Here is a 19,767-nt window from a genome sequence, read left to right on the forward strand (position 1 = left end):
TCCCAGGGCCGACTCAGGCCCTCCATCCGGCCTGCATTTTTCCGGGTTTGATATCATTTTTTCCACTCTCCGGCTGCTGCCGGCTGCCTCTGCCAACTTTCCACAACTGCAGCCCCTCCCCCACGACCGCAGGCCAGCGACAGCTTGGGGTGGGGGAAGACCCTCCCCCTCCTCCCTTGCCCCGGCGGGAGTGGGGATGGGGAAATAAGTGCCAGCAGGGCACCGATGGGGGTTTGAAGACGGAGGATGTGGGCTCGTCTGCCCAAGCTCCAGTCTTCTCTGGCACGGCATTCCTAGTGACCGAGGCGTCTGGGCAGGCCAGCTGGCTGGGGGCAGGGGTGTCAGCCATCAGGGACGTGACGGTCCAAACCATTTGCATCTTGTTCTGATCTCAAAGCAGTGACACCCCTTTCCCCTTCAGCTGGAAACTCCTGACCTGACCCCTAAGGTCCAGCCCCAGCCAGGCTGGAGGCCTCACTACCTCCTACTTCCTGCACAGACATGAGAGGAGGCTGGGCGCTGGGGTCTAGTCCTCACCCTCCCTGGCTGGGTACCGCTGGGATGCTCACTTACCCTCTCTGGGCTTCGGTTTCCACATTCAGAAAAACGAATGAGTTGAACGAATCCTGGGGATTAGTGGATTGGGTTTCATGGAGGTAAGCACCCCCCTCGACTTTAAATTGTATGCAAACTTGTGTTTGAAAGTCCATTTCCCCGGGACTCCATAGCTTTCGGTCACATTCTCCAAGAGGACTGTAGGTAAGGGCACAGACTCTAGCCTGACAAGCCTGGGTTGGAATCTTGACAACTTCACTTACAGTAGCTATGTGATCTTGAGCATAAGCCTTCACCATCCCGCATCTCTATTTTTCTAATTAGCAAACAGGGTTTGTGGAGATCAATTACTAGTTGTGACAGCCTAGAACACCGCACCTAACAAACAGTAGCTATTATATTGTGAGCATGAATGGCTGACATTCCTTCCGGATGAGCTTTTATGAATCTATAATCTAAAAAATGGGTTTATGAGAAAATAGGAGGTCAGCACACTGAATTGGGATTGTCTGCTCCACTGGGTCTCCCTCAAAGATGAGAGGGGCTGTGAGGGGGGGGGGGGGGGGGNACAGAGGCCACGCCCAGTGGTTGGCAGAAGGGGAGCAGGGCCTGAACACACAACTGATTTTACTAACTGACCTTGACCCAAGTCATCAGGCTAACCCAGTCTGCCGCTAGTGTATATGGGAGAGTGGAGGTGGAGATGCCTGGAAGACTCCAAAAGAAGAGGTCTGGGCACTCAGAGAAGACATCCTTCTGGTCTGGTTTATTGCAGGGAGTTGGCCAGAGCCAAGGGACAAGGAAGATTTTTACAAAAAGACACGCACGACGTAAAAAAAACCCTAGTCTGTGCCCAGCTTGGGGCTTCGGCCCCATAGTCTGTCCACCCCTTCCTGGGGAAGGGGGGGAGGAGTCCCTGAAGTTGCAGCTCCGGGAGATGCTCCGGCCCTCGGGGTAACGGGCAGGCACAGCGCACTGTGCTGAGTCCAGGCAACTGCGTCGAGGACCCTCGGTGGCATCAGTGCAGCCCAGTGTTCCGCCACCCCCAGGAGGCCAGGCGGCCTCAGAGCACCGCCAGGTTGTGGCAAGACTTGGAGCGGGCCTTGAGTGCCCGGCGGCGGGCGCTGCGGGCCGTCAGCCGTGCCAGGANCGCACCACGCCCTCGAAGAGCTCGGCCACATTGTGCTGCAGCGTGGCCGACGTCTCGATGAACTTGCAGTCGAACACCACTGCGCAGGCGCGGCCCTCTGAGGGGCGGGGTCAGACGGGCCGGGTGGAGGGGGACATAAAGGTGGGAAGAGGCGTGTTGAGTCTCAGGCTGAATCCCTTTTTTCCTGGTGCCCTATCTTGTGTTGGGTGCCAGGGGATTCCGAGGAAAATGAGACCCGGTTTCGGCGTGTCCGTGCACAGACTAGGGACTGATACTGGTAGCAAAGTGAGGCTGGAATGGGCCTTGAATGCCAGGTAAGAGGTCTAAGGTGTGCATCAGAATTATCTGGGGGAGATTGTTAAAGTGCAGATTTCTGAAACCACCAGCAGAGTATCTGATTTGGTAGGTCTGGGCTGAGGTCTGGGACAGCATTTTAACAAAACCTCCTGGGGATTATGTTGTGGAATTTGGGGACGTTTGCTCACAAAGCGTATGGTCTTCCATCTCCAGGAAGCCACGGGGCTGGGAGACAGGGGCCTGGGTTCTAGTCCCCAGTGGCTGGTGACCCCGTGGAACTGGCTTACCCTCTCTGGCTCTCAGTTTCCATATTTTTTAGATTTTGCCCTTCTGCGAGGAGGGCCATTATAAGCTCTGTATGGGTCCCACACGTTATCAAATGCATTGAAATCCATTCCCCATCCCACTTTAAATACAATTTATATATAACTACACGTTTCGGTTTGCAGCTGTTGGCTGTCACAAGATTATATTTGGGGGACAGTTAAAGCTTTGTGAGATTTTAAATTTACAAATTTCATACGGTATTTATTTTGGAGCTAATATTTGTTTCAGGTCTCAGATATAAGCCCCTGAAAAGCTTGTAGGACCTATCGTGTCCGGTGGATAAAGTGTCTCCGTTAATTAAGGGCACAGGGGAGCCACAGGGAGGTTTTTAAGCAAAGTAGTGACAAGGTCAGATCTGGTTTTGGAGAACTCTGGTAGCTGGCGAGGAGGACCCATTCGATGGGGAGAGAGTAGTGGGGGTGGGGCAGGCCCAGGCCAAGGCCAAGGTGGAGATGCCAAGGGGGGCAGAGGTGGTGGGCATAGGGGGAAGGGAATGTGGGGTTAAGGGAAGTGGGCCTCACGGGATTTGGGGGCTTGGTTTCCGGAAGTGAAAGAGGAAACGAGAACAGTTCCTGGCTGTCAGGCTTAGGCAAGCAGATGCAGGGGCGTGGGGGGGGGGGGGGAGCAGCTGAGAGGAAGCTGGAGGAGGAGGGAGGAGTAGACGCTCACCTTCCACGGAGACCTCCCGGCAGCGGGCAAGGTCGGCCTTGTTGCCCACCAGGATGATGGGCACGTGGTCGGCCTGATGCTCGCGCCGCAGCTGAATGCGGAGCTCCGAGGCGCTCTCGAAGCTTCCTCTGTCTGCTATGGAGTACACGATGACGTAGGCGCTGCCCACCTGCAGGCAGGAGTCCTGGCGCCAGCTTTCATCCTGCAACAGAGGGACCCCAGGCCTGTGCTCAAACGGTACCTACCTCTCAGCCGGAGGGGCGTGGCCGAGAAAGGTGGGGCTGGGATGGTCTGGGGGGCGGGCTGGGGCCGAGGTGCATCATCTGGACAAGTTCGAGGAACAAATTCCGTCTCGATTCCCCGGGTCGTCGCCGTGGGTAAACCACAATCCTCTCTGAGCCTCCGATTCTCTATGAAAAACCGGGCTAGTGACACCAGCGCGCTGTATTTTCTCATTCATAGGTTCCTTCGGTGCGCTGGACGCTGGAGACAAAAGATTTGTTTGGTTTCTCTTCCTGCCAAGGAGAGTTCAGCTCTTGTGTCTGGTTTCTGAGGAGGGCTCGGTCTTGCTAGACTGACAGCAAGGAGCCTGCTTAAGATTCCCTCCCCTCCCTTCTCTCTTTCTCTCTCTCTCTCTCAAATAAATAAGTAAATAAAAACTTACTCCAGCGACACTGCTACTGTGTGAACCCTCTTTGGAAATTGCCTCCACCCTCCACCGTCCCCAACCAGGGAAACTGGTTCCATTTCCCCATTTTACTTGAAGAAAAACCCAGGGCCAGAAGAGAAGAGAAAACGTCCTCAAGGTCATATAGCCAGCTGGGCACAGAATCCGGTTCCAGTACTCTTCCTCCCCGGCTTTCCCAATGAGACTCCCAGGCTGATCACTTTTCTTAATTCACTGGGCTCTGCCCCATAAGATTTTCAACAACATTAAANTTTTTCAATGAATGAGTGAAGGGGTGAAACCCCACCTGAAGGCTCAGAAGGTGGTGTTCCCAGTGGGGATGGAGAGGGACAGTCCTCTGCATAAGAGTACTGACTCGGAGGGCACCTGGGTGGCTCAGTTGGTTAAGCAGCTGAATCTTGATTTTGGCTCAGGTCATGATCTCACAGTTCGTGAGTTTGAGCCCCACATTGGGCTCTGCACTGATAGCTCTCCAGAACCTGTTTGGGACTCTCTCTCTCTCTGTCTCTCTCCACCCCTTCCCTGCTCCTCTCCCTCTCTCAAAAAAAAAAAAAAAAAAAAAAACCTTAAAAAATAGAATACAGGTTCAGAGTCTTATAGATCTGGGTTTGAATTCCACTTGCTCTCTGACAACTTTGGACCCATTACTGAATCTCTCTGAGCTTTAGTTTCTTCATCAGAATGGGAATCAGGATGCTCACTTACAGATTTCATTTTGATTAAACGTCATAATATATATCTAGAGCTTAGCACAGGGGCTGACATTTGGAAAAAGGGTAGGCTTCCACCCAGCTGCATAAATGCTAGTTGCTGTGAGGAATACCATCATCATCATCCTCCTCAGACTCATTTGGATATGGGTGTCCTTTTATACTGCCAGAAAGGAATTGGCCCCTTAGCTCCTTCCTCCCCATCCTTTCCGCCTATCGCTGGGGCTGTCAGCTACTCTGGCCAATCACCCAACAGTGCCCTCCTAAGGCCCACCCCATGGGCGGGGCCTCTGCATGGTAGGGGCGGGGCCTACCCCTTACTGAGATAGGCTCCTAGGTGATTTTTACATCCTTCTCTCTGCTTGGTTGTATTTCTTCAAACTTCTACAATGAGCATGTGTTATCTGTTTAGCAAGAAAAAAGAAAACTCAAACAAGGTAAGACAAGCATTATAGGGACACATCCTTGTCTGCTGCTTTCTTCCTGCTCTGGAAGGGTAGGGAAGGACATCCTTCGGTTTCCTTCTTTACTGGCTACCAAGTTACGAGTAATAAGAATGATCACTATTTACATCCCTTCACCTATTTTCGTCATTGTTTCTTTCATGTTCCACACTGTGCTCCTCACTGTGAAATTGCATAAGACCTTTAAAAAACCAGCTGGTAAGGAAGGCAGGAACGATCAACCCATTTATCTGTTGAGAAAACTGAAGCCCAGAGTGGGCTGTGAGTCCATTGCACAAAGCCACACAACGGGTAAGCAAGATAAGGGGGGGGGGCGGTTTAGCCTCTGGCATTTTGGTGCATTTTGGTTCCTTCTGCACAGTGTGTGTGGGTGTGTGTGGGGGGGGATGAGGGTGCTGAGGACAAAGTGGAGGTTTGCAGGGGGAGAAGCACATCCTGGGGGGGGGCCGGCGAGGGCATCAATGGAGCAAGGAAGGACTCAGGGTCATAAGTTCTTCATTCTTTGGTTCCAAAGCCTGCCTGGGAGCTGTCGGTTTTGGGGGTTGCTGAGGATGGCCTCTGCCCTGTCCCTGCTGCGTAGCATCCGAGGAGGGGACAGGGGTCTGGCCCTAGGCTCCACACCTCCACCCCCCACCCCCAGTCCTGCTCGCGGTGCCATACCCGTTTCTCAGCCTCCCAGGTGTCCATGACCACCAGCGTGGTATCCTCTCCATCCACCGTGAGGGTCCTCTCGTACACATCTTCTGCAACCAAGGGGAAGAGCCAGATCTCAGGGAGGTGGGGATGGCCCCGCCAGTCCCCTTTCTGATCACACCGCCCCCTCCACTTGTGTTGGAAGGGCTCACACTTGCTTGATGTCTGTCTCTCCTGACAGGTCAAGAAACTCCATGGGGAGCCATGTCTCCCCAGCTGCCAGCAAGATATCTGGCACGTAGTAGGTGCTGGGAAAGCTTTTGCTAGTGTGGTTGGTTGATGCGTGCGGGATGGTGGGATTAAAGTTGGCTAGGAATTCTCCCAACCCTGCTCTGTCCCTGGCTTAGTGTATGCGTCAGGCAGGTCATATGAACCCTCTTTAAAGGGCCTCAAGCTCCCCATCTGTCACACCTACAGATGCACATATGTCCATGTGTGAGGGTTCTCACACTCAGAGGGGTCAAGGCTAGAGAAGGGGCGTGGCCAGAGTGTCCCCACTTTCTCTTTGCTTTTAACCAACCTCCCTCTCCACACTCATCCTGTGGACTCTCAGCTAGTCCTGTAGGGACCCCTCTTCATTTCCTCCATCCTGTCTCTGTCTCCCCTCATCCTGGCACCCCTGACCCTTTCAGCTCACTGTGTCACTTGAGAATAAGGGAACGGGGGGGGGGGTCTCCATTTTGGGCAGGATCTTAATTTTGCTGCAGGTCGTGATGGGCTGTGGAGGTAGGAGGATCCGAGAGTCAGGGGCAGTTGGGGCTCGGAGTTTCTGAGCTGGGTGGAGGCCTACTTATCTCTTACCATTTGAGATTCCTGGAGCTCAGAATTGCTTCCCTTCTGACATGGAAATTAATCATCCATGAGAAACTGGCAAAATTCTCACCGTTCAATGAATTTCCCTCCTCTAGGCCATTGTGCGGGCTGTGCCCTGCACAACTCTAGGGAGGGGGCATCATTCACTTCACAGTCTATGTGAATGATGCCCTTTAGTGTTGAGCAGTGTGTGAGTTGCACAACTGTTCTTGGCAGCCTTGTGCCCCTGACTGCAGGGTTTTTGCTCCTAGGGCCACATCCCAGCCCAGCCCACAGGGTCCCTACCTCCCAGCTGTTCATGGAGGTCTCGCTCTTGCTTCCCTGCAAACAGGCTGGCCAGGCTGGTCTTCCCTACGCCGGGATCACCCAGCAGTACCACGCGGTAGAGGGCCTCCCAGGAGCCTTCAGAGTCGCTGGATTCGGATGACCAACCATTAGGTGCAGGTGAAGGCTGCCGGGTGGGAGGATTGAGGGAAGATGACTGGCCCAGTGGGGGATGCTGGGGTTTTGTGGAAGGTGCTGTACACAGGAGGCCAGGTTGGTGACCCCGGGCGGACAAAGGCAGTGGAGTGCTGGCTCGCCGACGCAGGGGGCTCTTTGCTTCTTGCTCGGTGTTTAGTGTCATCCTTGGGTGGAAAGGCTTTGCGCGCTTGCTTCTTCCTTCCTTCCTTCCTTCCTTCTTTCCTTCCTTCCTTCTGTGAACAAGAACCAGGAATGCGCAGTGAGCCAGGTACTGTAAGCCCCTTCTGCAGGGTCCCGATGAGCTTCTGAGATGACTTCCTCCCAAACCTTCTCTTGTTCAAATGACAGGAGGAGGTGCCTCAGCTCCTTGGGGCTTCCTGGCTTCAGGGTCAAAGTAAGCCTGGGTCAGGCTGGGAGGGGTGAGTGTGCAGGCTGTGAGCACACGCATGCACACCCAGAGGCCACTTCCTATGCCTTGAGGATGACCGAATACCCCAGGACACACGGACAGAGACAGAGGGGCCCCAGCGAGGTGGGAAGTCCATACAAGCACGCACACGCCCAGGTCCACAGACGTGCCATTTGGAACATGGGACCCGCGTTCGGAAAGGCACCTGAATCGCCCCGGTCCTGCCCTACTCCGCAGCTCTCTTCCCCAAGGTTCAGATCTGGGTTGGGGGTGCGGAGGGTTGAGGGCCCCTGGGGGGTTCGGTTCCGCTGAGGGCTGAGTAAGAGGCAGCACGGGGTGGGTTGGTATTCCGAAGGGCGACGGGAGTCTGGGGGTACCCTGGGCTGTAACCCGAGAGCCCTGGTGCCATGGGAACGGCGTGTCCGGCCCGCCCCCTGCTTGAAAAATTCAGGAGACGCTGGCACGACAGCCTCCAGCGGCTGTTGGGGGGCAGGGGTTTGGAGGCAGCCGGGCCCTGTCCTGTTTGGTGGCAGGACAGGGTCCCGGCAGGGGGCGGCGGAGGAGACCTCCAGGGCCCCGGGACGCATTTCCCATCCCCCGGGTCTGAGTCCAGGCCTCCCCAGCCCAGAGCCCTGGGTCTGAGTCCATTGACCCCGGGAGGGTTCCTTGTCCGAGGCCATACAACCCTCCGGGTCCCAGGTCGGCGGACCCTCACCCCAGGACGCGGGTTCGAGGCCTTCCTCGCCGCTGCCTGCGCCGCAGAGCCCCCCCATGCAGGCGCCTGGCAAACTCCGCTCCAACTTGACTAAGTTGGCGGCGGGCTGCGCGGGCGCTGNNGTGGTGGTGGCGGTGGCCGGGTGGGGGGCGCGAGAGAGCCAAGATGGGGTTCCTGAATTCCGGGGTCTGGAGCCTCTCTGCGTTCACGCCTGCAGCGGGGTGCCCCGACCTTAGCCCTCGGAACTGGCTGAATGCTGATTCCCAGGCCCCACCCTCCAAGAGAGGCGGATTCAGCAGTTCTGGGAGAGGGGGTCGGGAATCTGCACTTTAAGCAAGTGCCCAGGTGATCTTCATGCAGAGTTCATGGACCCCACTTTGAGAAACTCTCCGCCCGATGGTGAATGAATTTTGGGAGGTGGCCCCCAGGGGAGGGCGGAGCCTAGGAAGTGAACTAAAGACTTCTGATACCTGATTTGGGCGTCCCACTCATTTGTTCACCAAATTCTGGGTTAAGCGCTCTTTATGCAGGGGTCTGTCCTGTGCCTGGAAGAATGGCTGCCCCCTTTTTGATGAATATTTGCTGAGCATCTGGGCTGTGGTTAGTATGATTTGATCACTTTGCCTAGATTTTTAGCTCATTTAATCCTGATAGAATGCTAAGAGGATAATTAAACTGAGGTTTACCTTGCCCTGGGACTCGGGCTTCTGCCTCTCAGCCCACTGTCCCTTTCTCTTACCGCCATGGCTTAGGGGGAAAAAAATCTTCCTAGGCACTTAAAGGAGAGGGACGCTGTGATGCTGGTAGAGCAGAGCAGTTGGCTATAGGGAACTGGTGATTCTGGCCAGGGGCCAGAATCCAGGCTCTTTGAGCAGGGTGCTTCCTTTGAGATCAAGAGGGACTGGGGAGGGCAGGTTTGTGTGTGGGGCCATGCAGACCAGACTGTACCTGTGGGTGGAGCTCATTGTCATGGCTGAGCGGGTCCAGGTGTCCAGCTGGGAGCAACTCCCACAGCAGCCTGTAGATTAGCTCAGCCCCGCGGGGCTCTGGCCGGACGCTGAACCCCCTCATGTCTGGCCTCCTTCTGTGCTCTGGACTTCCGAGAGTCCCTTTCCTACCTACAAGACGGGCTGTGACTGATGTCCGGTCACACATTGTCTAGGAGTGAGACGACTTAGCTTCCAGCCCCAGCTCCGTAGCTCAATTGCTGTAGAGCCTTGAGCAAGACACCTCGCTTCTGGGGGCATCGGTGTCTTTATTTAAAAGTGGTATCTGGACAGGTTACCTAACACGTACAGCCTGAGCTTGGAGTCCAAGGCCCATTGTGCTCTGGGAGCACATTGTCCTCTGCAGGGTCATTTCCAATCTCTCCTCCCAACGAACCTCTCTCTGGCCATGCCCTACTCTTTCAGGTACATTCTGTTCCTTCTGCCTGAGATACTCTTTTTGCTACTCATCTCTCAGGCAGCAACTCAGATGCCTGGGCAGGACAGTGTTCTAAGCTATTTGCACATACGGTTTCAGTGGCCCTCAGATTTTAGCTGTGTAGTAGAATCACTTGGAGGCTTGTCAGCTTGCTGGGACCCTTGCCCAGAGCTTTTGATTCAATAGGTTTGGGTAGAGCTTGAGGATTTGCATTTCTCACAAGCTCTGGATATTGCTGCTGTGTGCTGGTGTGGGTATCACACTTTGAGAACCACTGTACTATTTTGTTTAATCCTCTACCTGAGCTAGGTAGCCCTTAGTCTCTGTGAGGTAACTACTGTTACTCTTCCCCATTTTCCGAGTGATCTAAATACATGCTTATTTGAATGGGTGAGTGAGTTCTGGCCCCATCTCCTCGGCATCAGGAAATGTCCATGTATTTAGCCTTGCAAGGTGGCGGGGGGGGGGGCTGTCATCATTTCCTTGATGACAGTCTGAGGCTCAGAGAGGGTGCATGATTTGTCCAAGGTAGCACAGCGATTGGAGAGAGACGCTGGCATTGAACCGGGTCTCTCTGAAGCCCAGCCTTTCCCCACCCTCTCAGGAGGGGGAGATGTCTAGTTTCTGACCTCAGACATCGCTTCAGGAAATCCTGTCCATAGCTCTAGAGCTCAGCAACCTCTGGAGGGTATGGCTGACCAGTTCCCCGCAGAGCTGGCTGAGGTCCTACATCCTCAGGACCACAGAGCCCTAGCCTCCCACTTAGGTCTGCTGCCCACATTCCTGCCTTGATCTGCAGGATAAAGGCTGGGCCTCAGGCAGCCAGGCTCAGTACGCCTGGCTCCTTTGGTCATTGCCCCAGAAGCTCCGTGGCCATGACACAGCCCCTTCTGCTGATTATGGCTCTTCTGGTCCTGGGTCATGTGCCACCAGGTAACATCACCTGTGTGTGTGTGTGTGTGTGTGTGTGTGTGTGTGTGTGTGTGCATGCGCAGAAATGAGGGAGAGCCTCCCAGGTTCTGGGGGACAGAGGAGGCCTAGACCAGTGACTGAGTTCTGGCCCCAACACTGACTTGCTGGGCACCTTAGGGCAACTTCCTAAATCTGTCTGCACCTCAGTTTCCTAATCTTTAAAATGGGATTCACTTGACAAATATTTATTTGAAAAATATTCACCGTGTGTCAGCACTGTGACAAGTGCTGGGAAAGGAAAAAAGATGTTTGCTTTCATCGTGCTGGTATTTTATGTTTTTTATTTTATTTGTTTTTATTTTTGAGAGACAGAGAGAGAGAGCAAGCAGGGGAGGGTCAGAGAGAGGGGGAGACACAGAATCTGAAGCAGGCTCCAGGCTCTGAGCTAGCTGTCAGCACAGAGCCCGATACGGGGTTCGAATCCACGAACCGTGAGATCATGACCTGAGCTGAAGTCAGACACTTAACCGACTGAGCCACCCAGGTGCCCCTAAAGTTTTTATTTTGAAACACCTGAAATTTACAGGATAGTAGAGACAATAATATGAGATACAAGGTGAGTTAAAAATTTTTTATTATGGGAAAATGTAAATGTATGCAAAAATAGAGAATAATCTAATGATGTCAGTTTTTAAAAGAAACCTTTTTATTTTAGAAAATGCCAAACACAAATAAAAAATTATATGAAAACCCTCTGGGTCTCCATCCAACCTCAACAACTGTCAAACTGAATGAGTCTTGTTTTAGTGAACTCTCTTGAAGTCAATCTTGGATATCTTAACCACTTTATTTATTTTTTATGTATCATTTTTTAAATGTTTATTTATTTTTGAGAGAGAGGGAGGGAATGCGAGTGGGGGAGGGGCAGAGAGAGAGGGAGACACAGAATCCAAAGCAGGTTCCGGGCTCCGAGCTGTCAGCACAGAGCCCGATGTGGGGCTTGAACCCACAAACCGGTAGATCATGATGTGAGCTGAAGTCGGATGCTCAACCAACTGAGCCACCCAGACGCCCCTCGTTTATTGAGTATTTACTACATGCCAGGCCCTGTGCTAAAACAATTAAATTTCCTATAACTGACCCCCTAAAAGGGAGTGATACAGGTGAGGAACCTGAGGCCTCGTAGAGGACCTTCAGAGGGGGTACAGGACGCATTCCTCCAAAGCCCCACCTTTTCCATAGCCCGTGGGGAGAAATTCCTCCACTGCATTAAATGGATCCATATGTGTGCGAGGCAGTTTATGTTACAGTTATAATCATGGACTCTAGAGCCTCATGACTACCTGGGTTTGAACCTTGGCTCTGCCCCTTGATGACTCTGTAATCTTGGGCAAGGTTGTTCATCTTCCTGTGCCTCAGTGTCCCCACCTTGTATCACAGAGATCATAATAAGACCAACTATAATTGCATACTGTTGTTATGAAAAGCGCTTAGAGCGTACCTGGACAGTAGGTGAACTTGGACAAGAACTTCGTGTTTTTTTTTTTAATTTTTAATGTTTTATTTATTTTTGAGAGAGAGAGAGAGAGAGACAGCATGAGCATGAGAGGGGCAGAGAGAGAGGGAGACACAGAATCTGAGGACAGTCTCCAGGCTCTGAGCTGGCTGTCAGTACAGAGCCCGATGCGGGGCTCGAACCCACAGACTGTGAGATCATGACCTGAGCCAAAGCCGGACGCTCAACTGACTGAGCCACCCAGGCGCCCCAAGAAATGCATTTCTATCTTGCAGCCAGGGATCAAACTTGTGATCCGGAGGCGAACCTGGACTGAAATCTGTGGGCTCAATTGTCACTAGCTGTCTCCTCTCTGGCGAGCGGTCTAGTCTGTTGCCTTTAGTCTAACCCTTGACCTGTGGTCAGAGTTCATGTCCTGTGGCCTCAGTTATGACCTGTGAGTTGTATGACCGGTCAGCTAACACAGTGACCAGAGAGCTAAACCTGGGTCCTATGGCCTAATTTGTGGACAGTGCTCTCACATGTGACCTGTGGCCTAACTCTTGATCTGTGGTCAAGCCCGTGAACAGTGGCCTAACCTACAACCCGTGGGCTGCTCTGTGACCTGTGGTCTTCCTCTGCACAGGGAGAAGTGAATTCAAGCGGTGCTGGAAAGGCCAAGGGGCCTGCAGAACTTACTGTACGAGGCATGAAACCTACATGCACATGTGCCCAGATGCCTCCCTGTGCTGTCTCGCCTATGGAGTCCGGCCACTGCCCTCTAAGACTGAATCTGCGTAGCCGGTTCTGGGGCTGGGACCCTTGCTCTCCAACAAACACCTGCTGCTGGCTGTCTCCTCTTGTCTGCTTCCTGCCCTGCCACTCCCATGCTGGGGACATGGGGGGGTGGGCCAGGTCCCGGTATGGGAGGAATGGAGGGTTGGTTGGTGGAGGGAGCCGAGGTGTCAGGGGAGAGTGGGTATTTAATGCCTGTTGTAAATTGTTCCGGTCCTGCCTAGATCCCTTCCACTCTGTCCAACTCCGGAAAAATTACTCAGTCTCCGTAAGCCTCCTGGGGCTCCTCCTCCATGAAATGGGGATAAATTATAACATCACAAGATTTGGATTTTATAGAAGGAATGCAAAAGTAACAGTAGAGTTAAGAGTAACACTATGGGGAAGCCTGGGTGCCTCAGTCCGTGAAGCATCCGACTTTGGCTCAGGTCATGATCTCACAGTCCGTGGGTTCGAGCCCCGTGTCAGGCTCTGGGCTGTCAGTACAGGAGCCTGCTTCGGATTCTGTGTCCCCCCCTCCCCCCGTCCCTCCCTAGCTTATGCTCTGTTTCTCTCTGTCTCTCAAAAATAAATAAACGTTAAAAAAAAAAAGAGTAACAATATGAACTAATAATGATAATAATAATGAGTTAGTTGTAGTAAGGATGAATAATGGTAGAGTTAATCCACTTTGGCATTCACAACGAGATGCTGCATTTGGCTTGAAAGGCAGGCCTGGGAAAGAGCAAGAGAGAAAAAGGATTTCTCTGGGTTCCTTGATCTCCTATTTTAGCATTTCAAGGGCCAGCCCAGGTGAAGAAGACCAGGGGATTTTGTGAAAGCAGTTTTCACATACACAGGGAAAGCTGAGCAGGAGAAGTCGGCCTGGCAGGCCGGGGGAACCGTGGACATGGAAGGCGGGCGGTAGAAGACAGGATCGGAGTCCGGGCGGTGGGCTGACAGACTTTCGTTCCCATTACCCTGCATCAGCATTGCCTCTGGCTGAGAAAACCAGAGAGCTCAACTTGCAGGGGCCTATCTGCAGTTCGGCAGTAACCAGGTCAGGGCGAACATCTGGGGATCTTCTTGGGTCACATACGACTACCCAAACTTCAGGCACGATGTCTTCGTTTGAATCAGGAAGCAGGGGGAGGTAGGATAGAGCTAGTTTCTCACCTTTCCCAGGAAAGCAAACCATCCCCCCCACCCCTCTCAGCAGACTTCTGCTTCCTTCTCTTGGGCCAGAGCTGGGTCACATGCCTACTCCCGGTGGAAGGGAGGCTGGGTTTGGGTCCTTCAGTCTCCATAGTCAACGTGGAAGGGTTGAGAGTGGGGGAAGGGAGATGGGAAAGCGCCTCAGTGTTGACTCACCTTCTCCTGGGGCGGAGCCCAGCAAGGGCAGGCACATTCAATAAGTTGAAGAGAACACCAGTGATGGAGGGGCTCTTATCTGCTTTCCTCTGTGACTTTCCAGAGAAGTTCAGGATAGTCTTGGAGTAAGGGAAAGGACCCTGCTTGCCCTGGCTAAAAACAGTGGTGACATCCAGAATACTTAATGTCATTGGGTGGGATGCTGAGCCCCAGGGCTGGAGCGGAGTCTTGGAGACTACCTGCCCCGTTAACCCTTTGGTTTCTAGTGTGACGGGGACCTGGGAATGTGCCAGAAGCAGCAATACTGAAGGGTCTTGGGCCACAGCTTGTTACCAACCAAGAGGGAAGCACTGGATTATTTTAATAACCAAGACTATCACCTGAGTATCAGCCCTGCCTCTGTACCCCCCTTAGTTTCTGGGTGATCTAGACATTGAAGTGATGGCCAGTGGGCCTGATTTAGGACCCCGTGTGGTGGGGAGGAGGTGGGCTTGGTGTCAGAAGCCTAGAAAGAGGGCAAGAACCCCAGAGGCAGCCACAGAACCACAGAGAGCTGATGGGAGACGACTAATGTCGCCAGTGTCACCAGGAGGCCTGGACGAGTCAGAGGGAGGCCAGCCCAGCTCATCAGCCTCAGCTTCAGCCAGTGGATGTTTGCGGTGACACCCAGATCCCAGCCGATGCCTGCCGGCCACCGACCATTGAATCTCCTCACCCTTAGCCCAATCGTCATATTTGGGAGGAGCGGGGGAGGAGAGGAGGAATCTGAGAGCAATTATGGCAGAGAGACCGAGTCTCTCCGAATTCAAGAAACCTCAAGAGAATATTTAACTTGTTGAATGAGACCAAGTTTTAAACTGGATCGAACTAAATTTAGTTCTGCACTCTGACCCCTCCCCTCTCCGTTGTTCTACAAAGAATAAGGAAGCTATGTTGGTTTGTTTTGTTTTGTTTTGTTTGCCAGTCCCAGACATGGTGTGAGGGAATTTGTGACCTTGTTGCAGTGAAGACGGTGATGATTTTGGGGAGTGAGGAGTCAGGCAGATGCAAGTTCATACCCCAGCTCTGCCACGTACAGGCTACAGGCCACGGGCCACGGGCCACGCGATCAGGGCAGGTCACTTCCGGTGTCTAATGTCAGAATCCTTCTCTGCAAAATGGGCATAATCTAGCTCCTAATGGGGCAGCTATGGGGCCGGCTGAGGTCGTCTGGTTCTTTGTAAGTACTCTGTGAATAAAATACTGCAGTCGCCGTCACTTCTACTGAGCAAGAGGCTCGCCGCTGGCCTTGTCCACGGTATTTATGACTTCAGAAAATCTGCAAGAACAGTACAAAGAATTACCATAGATCCTTCACCTGGTCTTTCCATATGTTAACATTTTATTACTTTTATCTTATCATTTCTTCTCTCTGTGTGTATATAAAAATATATAATATTTATGTATAAATATATGTGCGTGTATTTATCTGTATATCAGACACAATCCCTTTAGACCTAAATGCTTCAGAGCGTTCTTCCTAAAAACAGTATAATTATAAAAATCAGGACCTTAACATCGACAACATTCTATTGTCTAATCTTCAGAGCTTATTCAGCTTTTCCCAGCTATTCCAAAAAAGTCCTTGAGAACTACGCAAAACCCCTGGATCACATATTATCACATATTACACCCAGCTGTCGGGTGTCTTGTATCTCCCTTACCTGGAACATGCTTCGGTCTTTCATGACATTGACATTTTTGAGGAGCCCAGGCCAGTTATTTTGTGGGATGTCCCTTGGTTTGCGTTTGCCTGATGTTTGCTCATGATTGAATTCAGCTTCTGCATTTGCGGCAGGAATACTGCAGAAGTGGTGCTGGGTTTCTCCAAGAGCATCATGTCGGAGGCGGCCCTCATCTTTTTTTTTTTTTTTAATGTTTTATTTATTTCTAGGAGAGAGAGAGAGACAGCGTGAGCAGGGGAGGGTCAGAGAGAGCGGGAGTCACAGACTGAAACAGGCTCCAGGCTCTGAGCTGGCTGTCAGCACAGAGCCCGATGTGGGGCTCGAACCCACGAACTGCGAGATCATGACCTAAGCGAAAGTTGGACGCTTAACCGACTAAGCCACCCAGGCGCCCTGGAGGCGGCTCTCATCTTTCTGAGGGCTGAACTGAGACCAAACAGACTAGATGGTTTTCTTGGTGCTCACACCTCACAGCAGGGCTGATTCCCACCCAGCACCCCAAGAGCCATCGTCTAAGCCTCCATCCCACCTCCTAAGTCACATGGATGCCTCTAACAGGCCAAGGACACAAGGCAATTCTAGAATGGAAGGTTCCTCAAGATACTACACGGAAGAGGCTCCCAAGCTCAGAGAGGGAAAGTGACTTGTCCAAAGCTATACAGCTCCTGAGGCACAGAAATGGGACTTGGACTTAAATCTTTGGACTTTAGGTCAAGGCTCTTTCTGAGATGGAACAAGAGCCACACGTTGGTAGGACAGGCCATCGTGAAGGAGAAGCTTTGGAGGGAAGAGAGCTCCCTGGCCCTGGAGGTGTGCAAGGTGAGCCAGGTGAGTGGAGGATGCTAGAGAAGCGATTTTTGCTATGCATCAGCATTCAGAAGTACTATTTCAGAGCAGAAACGTGCATTCCCCAAAGAGTTGTTGAATGGCAGAGCTAGTGATAATAATAGTGTCCGTTGGCCATTAGTAAGTGTCAATTGTTTTATATACCTCATCTTTTTTTTTTTTAATGTTTATTCATTTTTTGAGAGACAGAGACAGATAGAGCAAGAGCAGGGGACGGACAGAGAGAGGGGGAGACATAGAATCGGAAGCAGGCTCCAGGCTCTGAGCTGTTAGCACTGAGCCCGATGCGGGGCTCGAACCCACAAACTTCGAGATCATGACCTGAGCTGAAGTCAGTTGCTTAACTGACTGAGCCACCCAGGCGCCCCATACCTCATCTTTCTTAGTTCTCCCAGTCATAGTGTTATTAGATCCTCCTTTTCTAGAAGGCAATTGAAGATCTCGGTGAAGTGAGTTGTCCCGGTCATACACGCAGTAAGTGGGGGAGCTGGGACTTCCCCCCAGTCCTCTCGCACTTGATTTTGTCTTCCAGACTCACTCTTACTACTTTTTTAAAAAAATTTTTAACATTCTTTTTTGAGTGACAGAGACAGAGTGTGAATGGAGGAGGGGCAGAGAGAGAGGGAGACACAGAATCTGAAGCAGGCTCCAGGCTCTGAGCTGTCAGCACAGAGCCCGACACGGGGCTCGAACCCACGGACTGTGAGATCATGACCTGAACCGACGTTGGACACTTAACCTACTGAGCCACCCAGGAGTCCCTCACCTCTACTACGTTTAAAATAACATTTTTTCTTTTTTTCTTTTTTTAATATTTATTTATTTTTGAGAGAGAGAGAGAGAGAGAGAGCATGGGTGGGGGGAGAGCAGAGAGAGGGAGAGAGAGAATCCCAATCAGGCTCAGCGCTATCAGTGCAGAGCCCCACCCCGGGCTCCATGCGGTGAACCGAGAGATCCGACCTGAGCCAAAATCAAGAGTCGGCCGCTTCACCAGCTGAGCCACCTAGGTGCCCCAATAACTTTTTCTAAAATTTTTTTTTTAATGTTTTATTTATTTCTAGGAGAGAGAGAGAGACAGCGTGAGCAGGGGAGGGTCAGAGAGAGAGGGAGTCACAGACTGAAACAGGCTCCAGGCTCTGAGCCGGCAGTCAGCACAGAGCCTGACGCGGGGCTCGAACCCACGAACTGCGAGATCATGACCTAAGCGAAAGTCGGACGCTTAACCGACTAAGCCACCCAGGCGCCCCCCCAATAACTTTTTCTAATTGTAAAAGTAGCATATGTTCATTGGAGAAAAGTTAGAGAACAGAGAAGCGCAAATAAGAAAACAAAAATCGTCATTTTCACTACCCACAGCTACCCTACAATAAAAAACATGTAAAATGTGACTTGCAAATAAATAAAATGGAATCAAACTGCACATATTTTTTGGTGTCCTTTTTTTTTACTTACCAATTTATCATAATATATCATAAGCATTTCCATATGTGCTTAGTCTTCCAAAACAAGATTTTTAGCACTAAAATACCTCCCAAAATATCTTAAAGATTTTCCAACTTTTACTACTTGAGTAGAATGGTTAGAACACATTGTGGGAAAATAAAACATAGATGAGCTTCAAAATATTTACCACTCTCATAATCCCTGTTAGCTTTTGCTACATATTTTCTTGGGATGGAGATACCTATGTATTTTTTAAAAGTTACAAACCTGTGTGTGTGTGTGTGTGTGTGTGTACGCATATATACTATTATATGTAGTGTTATATGATATATATGTTATATGATATATAACTATTCATATCTATAATCTATAATCCATATTGTATTCACATATATTCATATGTATACGCATTTTCATAGGGATTCTTCCATTAGAGATTACAGGAATCTCTTGTTCCGCTGACAGGTGGATTCCTTTGGGCTTACAAGAAAGGAAAAGAACAAGAGCGTTATAAGGAGAGGGGCTCAGGGTAAGATTTGGTGACCCCCTACTCCCTTACTCACCTGGATTTTCAATGTCAAGTGGAATTGCTTATTGTGCCAGGGCTACCTCTAAGCGGGAGAGCCAGGCAACAATCACATACGGGCCAAATTATCCTTGACAATGGCTCAGGAAGCACTGTTTTGGAGACTGATGTACATAGTGAACTTTCTTCCATCAATGGGACACGTCGTGTTTCTCCGGTGATACACCAAAGGAAGTTATTGGTTATGTTTAGGGGATATTTTCTTTTTTTTAAAAAAAAAAAGAAAAACAGACTTTATTTTTAAAATGTTTATTTATTTAAACAATTTTTTAAATGTTTATTTTATCCTTGTGTGAGAGAGAGACAGAGCACGAGCGGGCAGGAGCAGAGACGGAGACACAGAATTCAAAGCAGGCCCCAGGTTCCGAGCCACTAGCGCAGAGCCCGACGTGGGGCTCGAAACCACGAACCATGAAATCATGACCTGAGCCAAAGTCAGACGCTTAACCGACTGAGCCACCCAGGCGCCCCTAATGTTTATTTATTTTTGAAAGAGAGAGAGACAGAGAGAGTGTGAGTGGGGCAGGGGCAGAGAGAGGGAGACAGAATCCAAAGCAGGCTCCAGGCTCTGAGCTGTCAGCACAGAGAGGATGCAGGGCTCAAACTCATGAATGAGTTTGACTTACAAACTTACAAACAGTGAGATCATGACTTGAGCCAAAGTCAGATGCTCAACCAACTGAGCCACCCAGGCACTCCTCCAAATTAGACTTTATTTTTTAAAATGTTTTTATTTATTTATTTATTTATTTATTTATATTTATGTAATTTTTTAGAGAGAGAGTGTGTGAGTCGGGGAGAGGAGCAGAGGGAGAGAGAGAGAACCTCAGTGCGGAGCCTGATGCAGGGGCTCCATCCCACGACCCTGGGATCATGACCTGAGCCAAATTAAGAGTTGGTCACTCAACCAACTGAGCCACCCATGTGCCGTTATTTATTTAGTTTTATAAGATTTAATTTGTTCACCTAATCTCTACCCCCAACATGGGGTTCAAACCCACAACCCTGAGATCAAGAGTCACAAGCTCTATCCACTGGAACAGACAGGTGCCCCTTATCATTTATTTTTTAATTGAAGTACAGTTGATACACAGTGTTACAGTAGTTTCGGGTGCAGGACATAGTGATTCGACACCTGTATACGTTATGATGTGCTCACACGAGTGTAACTGCCATCTGTCACCACACAGCGCTACTACGATACCATTGATTATACACCCTATGGAGTGCCTTTTGTCA

The 19,767-nt window shown here is 51.0% G+C and overlaps 2 protein-coding genes across 2 annotated transcripts; one reads left to right on the plus strand and one right to left on the minus strand.

Moving 5' to 3' along the window:
• Positions 1 to 1,590: 1,590 nt before the first annotated feature.
• Positions 1,591 to 7,052, minus strand: REM1 (RRAD and GEM like GTPase 1). Its single transcript, XM_077769409.1, has 4 exons — positions 6,652 to 7,052; positions 5,521 to 5,603; positions 2,999 to 3,200; positions 1,591 to 1,802 (listed from the first exon to the last, which is right to left on the minus strand). Exons 1-4 carry the CDS (start codon positions 6,989 to 6,991, stop codon positions 1,690 to 1,692), a joined length of 738 nt encoding a protein of 245 aa, XP_077625535.1. The 5' UTR covers positions 6,992 to 7,052; the 3' UTR covers positions 1,591 to 1,689.
• A 3,200-nt stretch (positions 7,053 to 10,252) lies between these two features.
• Positions 10,253 to 12,585, plus strand: DEFB124 (defensin beta 124). The gene is made up of 2 exons (XM_077769384.1): positions 10,253 to 10,310; positions 12,431 to 12,585. The coding sequence occupies exons 1-2, from the start codon at positions 10,253 to 10,255 to the stop codon at positions 12,583 to 12,585; spliced, it is 213 nt and encodes a 70-aa protein (XP_077625510.1).
• Positions 12,586 to 19,767: the final 7,182 nt, after the last annotated feature.

This window comes from Crocuta crocuta, unplaced genomic scaffold (genome assembly GCF_008692635.1).
Source record: "Crocuta crocuta isolate KB4526 unplaced genomic scaffold, BGI_CrCroc_1.0 scaffold445, whole genome shotgun sequence".
NCBI classification, from domain to species: Eukaryota; Metazoa; Chordata; class Mammalia; order Carnivora; family Hyaenidae; genus Crocuta; species Crocuta crocuta.

Bases quoted from the DNA above. Each gene is read 5' to 3' on its own strand.
- DEFB124 (XM_077769384.1), top strand. From the start codon at position 10,253: ATGACACAGCCCCTTCTGCTGATTATGGCTCTTCTGGTCCTGGGTCAT. The intron at 10,311-12,430 runs GTAACATCACCT...TCCTCTGCACAG, and splicing joins CCTGGGTCATGTGCCACCAG to GGAGAAGTGAATTCAAGCGG.